The sequence below is a fragment of the Colius striatus genome, chromosome 3 (assembly GCF_028858725.1).
Source record: "Colius striatus isolate bColStr4 chromosome 3, bColStr4.1.hap1, whole genome shotgun sequence".
NCBI classification, from domain to species: domain Eukaryota; kingdom Metazoa; phylum Chordata; class Aves; order Coliiformes; family Coliidae; genus Colius; species Colius striatus.
This window is the reverse complement of record NC_084761.1, coordinates 38,738,765-38,747,500: the sequence shown is the minus strand read 5'-3', so window position 1 is coordinate 38,747,500 and position 8,736 is coordinate 38,738,765. Positions and strand designations below refer to the sequence as shown.

The following is an 8,736-nucleotide window of genomic DNA, read 5'->3' as shown; positions in this document are numbered from 1 at the left end:
AAACATGGTGCAGCCTGATCAAGAGGATCAGTGACACAGCACTCTGACCACACAGCTAGAGAATGTGGGAACTTCACAATGAAGGTCCCAGACCTTTCCTCACAGCTGGTGCAGTCCAAAACCTCGCTGGAAAATCCCTGAGCTCAGAAATTAAAATAACAGTAACCTATTCCTAGCATCTATATAAAGACTTCATGTATTTAGTGCCTACATGTGAGAAATAATGCTTACAGATTATCTTCAGATTATTATCCCCAAACAGACTGAACTGATAATGTAATTCTCTCTACCTTCATTGTTTGGTCTCTCTAGGAAAAACTCCACCTACTTTACTAAGTCCAACATTGTGGTATTTCTTTTCCATTATTTTCTTCACTGGTTCCTCCTCCTTGAAAGTAATGAAGCAAAATCCACGTCTCTTGTTAGTTTTGTTGTCCATGGGAAGCTCTATTGATTCAACCTGGTAGAAGACAGTGATATTATTTTTTTCCTGCCAATCACATCACTTTAAAACATTTCTAACAGGTCATATTTGTGAACTGAAATTATTTAGGCTTGACTATAATAATGTGCCTTCACTGCAGGGCTACAAACCATCACAAACATCACTTTCACTAGAAATAGTGTTCATAATTGTCGTAAGTGTTCATTTGCCTATTCAGGAACTCACACAAAATACTGGGCACAGAGAATATTTTATTCGTGCTGTATAGCCTCAGTTTGACTTTCAGTTTTAACTCAGTTAAGACTGAAAGAACTAGATGTTTCAAACCTTGAGCAGACCTAAACCTTCAAGTTTTGCATTAAAAAGATGTAGCTTTGTGCGAAGTGCATAACTATGATCACCCACAACACTGCTAAAATTGTACAATAAAGAGGAGAAATTTTATATCTGTCTACAAATACAGTGTAAAGTGCTCCTTACAAACGGCATGTGAGACTTCATCCTAGGCAAAGAGCAGAATTTTGTCCCAGTCAAGACTCTCAGACACCCCATGAATCTCTGATCTATTCCAGCTTCTCCTTCCATTAATTCAGTTCATGAAACTCAAAGCCCTTAATTAATACCCTAACTCATTAAAATTCTGACCACTAAGATACATGGAGCTATGGACACTAAGTTTACAGTAGTGTCCACATGGGTTGCATTTGGGGACTGTTTTTTACTACTAAATTTGTGAAAACAAAAATGTCCCTCAAGTATGAGCAGTTTATTTCACCACATACCTCACCAAAACCTCCAAAATACTCCCTTATTTTCTCCTCAGGTGTGTCTGGCGATAAGCCTCCAACAAAAATCTTTTTAACAGGTTCTTTTGTTTTCATGGCTTTAGCTCTTTTTGGATCGATGACCTTTCCATTCAGTTTATGTTCTTTCTGGTCCATGACCTTTGGAAAATTAAAACATGATCTTACTTCAGTTCAAGCTAAATGTTTCACCAATGTTTTGAGCACTTATATACTTAGCTTTTGTAAGTGGTATCACTTCAATTCCAATACTTCGCTGCACAAAATCAAACAGTTTCATGATGATTGATTGCTATTCACTGACAGACAATTCTGACAAAGCCTTTCAAGAGCCACCTCCAGTCATGTATCACCCACAGGAAGCAACAGAGGTAACACTGCTCAGAAAGCACAATCCTATCCTCAAACTCCATGAAGTAAAGAATCTGTACTTTAGACAACACTAAAGGTCAATGAAAGTGAAAACTTTCTGTGTGCTCCGTCAACAGCATTTTAAAAAGGTCAACACAACTAATTTTTGCTTGGATAAAGTCCAAATCTATCAACACCAATGCTTCTACTCTAGGCTTTCACATTGCATTTCTGGAATGTAAAGACATGAAGTTTTTCTAGACTATTGCTTTCACAGGAGTAGGCAGCAGACATTTATATACAGCATTTTTAAAGTCCAGTGGCTTGCAGTACACTCCCCTTTAAGTATCCAAAGCCACACTTTGGGAAACACTGCTGGTCTTGACATCTTTCATCAGAAGCAAGACTGTTTAGGAAAACACATTTCAATAAGCATCTTGCAATGTATCATATCTCAGAACCGTCTTTAACAGTTCACATAAAAACAACTATGCACACAATCACTGCAGTGTTATGTCTTTGCTACCTGAAATTGACCACATTGCTTCAATACATTAACTCTACCTTATCCACACTCTCTGAGTCCTTGAAGAGTACGAAGCCGAAGCCTCTTGACCGCCCAGTGATAGGATCTAACTTCAGAGTGCAGTCTACAACTTCACCAAATTTAGAGAAATAGTCCTTCAGATCTTTCTTTGTAGTGTCCCAGCTAAGGCCGCCGATAAACATTTTCCTGTTAAGACAAGATGTTTAATCTGTTAATGTGTCTTATCCAAAATTCTGTACTGTCAAGTTTTATGAGCTCAGCTACATAATGCACAGAATAGCACCATTTTATCAGTGACACTACACATGCAGGCCTGCACTTTTTGAGAATTTGCTTAGATGACCCTGTCCAGATTAAAGATTTACATTACACAAAAGTTTTGCATGATTTTCACTGTAGTTGTTTACTCCAATATTCCAAGAAGCTACAAAGAGTAACTGAAAGATATTTTACTACTTCCTTGTGTCCCCACCATTACTGATCCACCATAGGCTTAATTCCACGTAACAGCTTACGAAACGATAAGGCAATGCAGTTAAACAGAAGCATTTTTTTTACTAGTCTGGATTGGCCATACACCAATATTAGTAAACTAAACCAAACAAAGTTTAGTTAAAGTCCCCATCTCCTGAAAGCTCTAAAAAAAGTAAAGTATTAGATGGCCAAAATTTATCTTTCCTCCCAAAAACATGATATAAACACCTGTCACAATCCAATGCAATTACGAGAACATCTTCCTAATATACCATCCACAGGATTAGCATTGTGGGGCAAACGTGTAAAAGAGATAACACTGATCATGACCTGTATTTTCAAAAGCACACTGGAAGCTTGAATCAAACCATGATCATTCCATCACATTAGTAAGTCACGAGAGAAAAAACAAAACAAAACAAAAAAGAACTGCTGGGTTTTGAGATGAAAACACTTCCTGATTTGCATCAACTAAAAAAATCAAACCAACAGGTACACAAACTAAACATTCCTACTTATGAGGCACAGGGCTTATGTACCCATTCAAAAGAGGATTTGATTTGAGATTATCTAAAATGGATTAAGATGATTTTAAAGCAGGCTCAAAACAAAATCTATGATCCATTATGATCTATATGCTTTCTAGAAACCTTCGGCCATTTTCACGGTACCAGCTTACTCCACTGACACGCACACTGATCAGAAAACCTGAAAAAACCACTTTCACACACTTCCCCACTTTCCAAACATAAACAATTTCTGTCAATTGTGTACAATCACATTGTACTTCTACAAGTCAAACTCAAGCCAAAGGCTGCTCACATGAACTAACTGTCAAATTAGCTGCACCCTTTCAGAATTAACGAGAATTCAACTTCTGACAAACATATTCAATCTCCATACAGCTGAAAGGGTTCAGAAGCTTCAGACATTTCCTTTAAAAGCCTTCAAGTCTACAAACAGTAGCACCAACTCTTCATCCTTTTATCTGCTTCTCTCATTAGTTCCAGATGTCTCCTCAACAAAGCACCAAAAGGCCTTTCTAGTGTGACTTACTGTCTTCAGGATCAATCTGGAAAAAATGGTCCACACTGTTAAACCAGCAGCCTCATACCAGTATGGACAGTAATTCAAGAATGCTTTGTGCCCTTCTGTTGATCTATCATTAAAATTCTTTATTCTTTCTTTGTTTTGTGGGGTTTTTTTAAGCAGCAAACCAGAACACATACAGAGAATGCAGTATCACATTTCTGATACATGGAGAAACAGAGATGCTCTGGCAGTTATTTCCAAACATACACTTGCTACATGACTTAAAAAAAAACAGAGATTTTACAGTTATGAAAAAATGTTAACATAAACATACAAAACCTGGTTTACAGTTACTAGCAATCAACATTAACACAAAAGGACTGCTTTACATGAACACATTTGAAACTGACAGCCCTTCTTCTTCTCACTACTAAGTAACCCCATCTTTGAGTCCAGTTACAGAGCAGCACAACATAACTGTTTCAGCTTGTCAGTACAGAAGTCGACAAATTACCTCTCTGCTGCAAAACTGTGATCGAATCAATGCTACAACACAAACATAAGTACAGCAAGCAATTCAGGTGCATTGTCACAGTGCTGTCAAAAGTGTGTAAAATACAAACAATTTCCCAAATTCCAGTTTGGCTGGTATAAGTCGTATCAGCACACAGTTTTCTAAAGTTACTAGAAATGTTGTGGGAAAGCTTTCAAACTTCAGACTTTGCTAAACAAGCATCAAGAGCAGCACGACTAGAAGCTTCCACCTTCCTCCAAAAGGCTAGTTAGGAAGTTGACTGGCAGCTGCCAACATGTGCACTTCTTATGTGCAATTCTCACTGAGGAGATGTGAGGGTATGAGAATCTGCACAGTGTTTTTCCCTTAAGACACTGTCTCCAACTCTACTGCAAAGGAAACACAGATGTACCCCCATCCAGCAGGTACCAGGGATGTGCTGTTTTCCCTCTATTACTGGAGCTGTCAAAACACTTTGTTTCCTGTACAGCACTACCCTTAAGAACAGATAGGTTAAAAATCTGATTGAATTAAACAAATCATCTGTAATCCCTGCCCATTGTCAGCATACCACACATCGTCTAGGCTATATTGACTTGAAAGATGTGCTTCCTCATGAAAACCCTTTAATATGTGTGTATTCAAGAGTAAAAAGTAAAACAACTTTGCTAACAGCAAAGTACTTAATGCCACTAAGAGCAAGTAAGAAATAGCAAAAATATTCTAAATTTTCACTAGCGCTAGTAAAACACCCAAAAAATGCTTTTCTTCTCTCTCCCACCTCTCAGCAACATCTCAGGCTATTACAGAAGGAGAAAGACATTCAGGAAGGCTTTACAGCAGTTATCTACAAGACGCAGTTGCTAGTGGTCCTTGTATCCAGTTCACTGATCAAAAATGCCTTGATCAAAACGAGACTTGCAGGTTAAGTTCCTTATTGGTCTGAGAAGAAATGGAATGGTTTAGCGTGGAGAGAAGACAAGGTGCCTCACAGCTCTGACACGCAATATCAGGCAACACTAAATGACTGCTAACTTGTGTTCAGCTACATGGGAGTTACAGCTCTTAGCAGATTAACATTAACTTTTAGAAAATATATTCTCAAAAAAACCCAAATTTGTAGTTTTGCGCCAGTACACCTAGAGACTGGTCACCGCCAACTGCCGTCGGAGTTAGGCTGACAGGGTCATGAAACTTTCCTCTCTTGTCAACGTTTAGAACTCCGTGTCAGTGCTACTGCCGCTAGTTTTGAAACCGACCCAGAATATGGTATCGCCCCCGATTCCCTGAAAGTAAAGATGCTACCGAGTCGGATGCACCGTACATGAACAAGCCTGGGACCTGAGTCGCGTTGCACGTTTGCAGCCTCCGGCTGAGCCGAGCCACGCCGCTCCACGGCGAGCAGCTGCCCGATCGCCACTGCCGGGAAGCAGGCCGGCTCGCGCCGAATACTGTCGCGCCACGGGGCCTCTCTCCGTCGCCTCGCTTCCCGGTGCTCCCGGCAGAGAGAAAGGCGACGGTACCCGTGCGGCGCCGCCCGCCCGAACCCCGCCGGGGGCCCGCCCTCGCCGGCCCGGCCCGGTACGTGACGTCGCCGCGGCGCCAAGTAAACAAACGGGGAGGTACGCGGAGCCGCGCCGGGCCGGACCGAACCAAGGGGCTCTGCCCCCCGAAGCTCGCCCCAGCAGCAGGCTGCCAGAGAGATTAAAGCCATGGGGGACCCGTGCCGCCTCTGCCTCTCACCCCTCGTCCTCCTCGTTCTTGCTGGCGTCGATCTTGGCTCCCTCGGACTCCATCCCGCCGCCTCCCCCTTCGGCGCCCCCTGCCCCAGCCCCCACCAGCCCCTCAGGCTGCTCCACTGGGTCCGCTGAGCTGCCTCCGGTGCTCGCCGCCGCCGAATCCATGGCGAACTGCTGCTCTGACATGGCGCCGCTGCCGTTGCCCTGCGCCGGCCGGCCGGCCGGCCAGCCAGCCAGCGACCGCCCGCCCGCCGCCCACAACCCTGCTGCCGCTTCCCCGCCGAGGCTCTGGCCCGGCTTGCGGCCCCGACGAGTGCACCGAGCCCTCCTCCTTTCGTTCCTTTTTTTTTTAATGGCACCGCCACCGACTCAACCTAAAATGGCGGACGGAAGGAGAGCGGCGGGCGCGGTCACGTGATGACGACGTCGAGGACCCAGCGCGCGGGGTGCGCCGCTGGCTGGTGGCCTCACCCGACGCGCCGCGCACGCTCCGCGTGGGCTGTTGCTGAGCCGCGCAGGGGTCGAGTGGCGGCTCTGTGGAAGCCCGGGGCTGACACGCGCCTACTCCAGCGGGGAGCGGCTCCTGTGGCCACCCACTGCCTCAAGGTACTGAAGGGAAGCAGAAAGAAAACCCCAACCCTTTTCAAATTTTAAACATAAATTGCTACAAGTAAAATTTGATAAGTGGGTTGTCATGGTTTGGGGCCCAGCTAGCACAGCAGCACCACGACAGTCGCTCGTTTGGTGCCCCTATTAGGATGGCAGAGGCCTCAGTGAAATGGGAAGAAAAAGGTAAGCAAGGTTGTTGTGGATTAAGACAACGGCAGGGAGGGCTTGCTGGCAATTACAGATTCAGGCAAAACAGATTCCAGTACTCGACTTAGAGAGGAAAGTAAGAAAGTTTATTCTACAAGAAATAGAATGGAATAAAAGCAAAAAGGGAGTAGGATGATGAGAAAATTACACCCAGCACTTTAAGATCTCCCTTCCCCATCCCTCCTTTCCTCTTGGGCCCAGCTCACTGCTCCTGATATCTCTACCTCCTCCCCACTCAAATGGGCTCAGGGGGTTAAGGAATAGGGGGATGTGGTCAGTCTCTCAGCTGGGCTCTGCTGCTTCTCTCTTATCAGATTAGGATGACTCCTGGCATTTGTCCCCTGCTCCTGCTCTGGTACAGGGTCTCTGCCCCAGGACATTCCTTAACGAACTTCTCTGGTGTGGGTTGCTCCCAACAGCTGCAGCTTCTGCCGATACACAGGAGGCAGTCCTTAGTGAATAACTGGTGTGGATTCTTCCCCACGGTTGCAGTTTCTGCAGATAGAGGGTCCCTCCCTCGGGACATGGCATCTTCTGGCCCTAGTTTTAAAGAAGAAAAATCACTGCCCCTGTGATTAAGTGGTTGGGTCCCTCCCACAGGACATGGCCTCCTCCAGCCATAATCACTGTCCCTGGCTCGAGGCCTTTAATGAAGTGAATTGCTGCCCCTGGACTGGGGCTAGCTTTAGCAAAATGAGTCTCTGCCCCTGATATGGGGTCATTACCAAAAGGAGTCTCTGCCGCTGATTCGGGGTCTTCAAAGAAATGAAAACAAATCTCAGCTTCACCAGTCCACTCTGTAGAATGCAGGGGAGTCTCTGCTCCAGCACACCTCCTCTCTTTCATCACTGACCTTGGAGCCCGCATGGTTGTTTCTCTCACTGTTCCTACTCCTTGCACCACCACCAGCCAGAAGAAAAAGAACAGACAGAAGGAAGAAACAGGAAGAAGCGTCGTCTTCTGGCTTCTTAAAAAGTGATCATGGAGGCATCTAATTGTCTCAGCCCCAGAAATGGGTCTGGCTGAGAGATGGGGAGTTTTGAGCAACTTCTTACAGGAGCCATCTTTACAGCCCCTTCCCCCTTACCAGGAACGACTGTCATGTCAAACCACAATGTGAATTTTTTTGTATATTAACAAGCAGGGGTTGTAGCAATACCATGTCCTAATAGGCAGAAGTAAAGCTGTGCTCAGTCTCCCAGAGGCACTGCAGGTGAGGACAGACACTGCATTCAGCTGCATTTTGAAGGTGGGAAGGCAGTCACATACCACCAGAGATTGTGCTGTAGTCACTGCTGTCAACAGGTTTTCTCTCATCTAGCCTAAGGGCTGAGGTAACAGGATACTTCCCAGCTCTAGCAACTGCTTAGCCCACAGCTATTAGCATATGCAGCTCTTCTAGGAGAAAGGAGAATAAAAGACTCAGCTGCCCAAGAAATAGTCACTGAAATTATGAAAACTTTTTGAAGAAACCTCTACTCGTGCTAGTCCCTTTTAAAAGTTCACAAGATTCACCTTCTCTGTGCATCAGCTCATCTTTCCCTTAACAAGCAAGGTTTGACGCATTACTAGATCCTTGTGCTGAGGAGGGGAAAAAAATAAAACCCAAAAAAACAGACTCCATGCTCACCCATCCCAGCTTTTTTTTTTTTTTTTTTTTTTTTCAGAAACCAACCTACTAGTTAAAGCAGTTGCCCTGCTTCAGCAATCATTTGTTCAGCCTTTTGTAATGGAGCTTGCCCACATATACAAGATGGGAAACCCATTTACTCAACCCCTGAAGAGTCCAATAAAAAGGAATAGATCCCAACTTGTACAGAAAGTGGGGGCTGACCCTTAAGTTCAGGAACTGGAACTGATAGGTAGCAATTGCTCTAAGGGAGTAATTTAAGTTAGAGCCTTGGGTATTCTAGAACTTCAGTGGTTGAAAAAAATTTTTAACAGTGGTATAAAACTCACCTTCCCAGTCATCAAGCAGTGCTTAACCAGCAGCATAAACAAGGTGCTGCTGTTCT

At 44.4% G+C, this 8,736-nt stretch overlaps 1 protein-coding gene across 3 annotated transcripts in view; it reads right to left on the bottom strand.

Moving 5' to 3' along the window:
• Window positions 1–6,318, bottom strand: part of HNRNPD (heterogeneous nuclear ribonucleoprotein D) — a 9,795-nt gene extending 3,477 nt beyond the window's left edge. For 2 of the 3 annotated variants that reach the window (XR_009818525.1, XM_061994132.1), the window contains exons 1-4: window positions 5,910–6,318; window positions 2,164–2,332; window positions 1,228–1,389; window positions 329–460 (exon numbers count right to left, since the gene is read on the bottom strand). Coding sequence is in view for 1 of the 3 variants with exons in the window: in XM_061994132.1 (XP_061850116.1) it covers window positions 329–460; window positions 1,228–1,389; window positions 2,164–2,332; window positions 5,910–6,091 (645 nt within the window). In the remaining 2 variants the exon portion in view is untranslated. Of the gene's footprint in view, window positions 1–328; window positions 461–1,227; window positions 1,390–2,163; window positions 2,333–5,490 lie in introns of all 3 variants that reach the window. The other variant, XR_009818526.1, reaches the window with a different exon arrangement.
• Window positions 6,319–8,736: the final 2,418 nt, after the last annotated feature.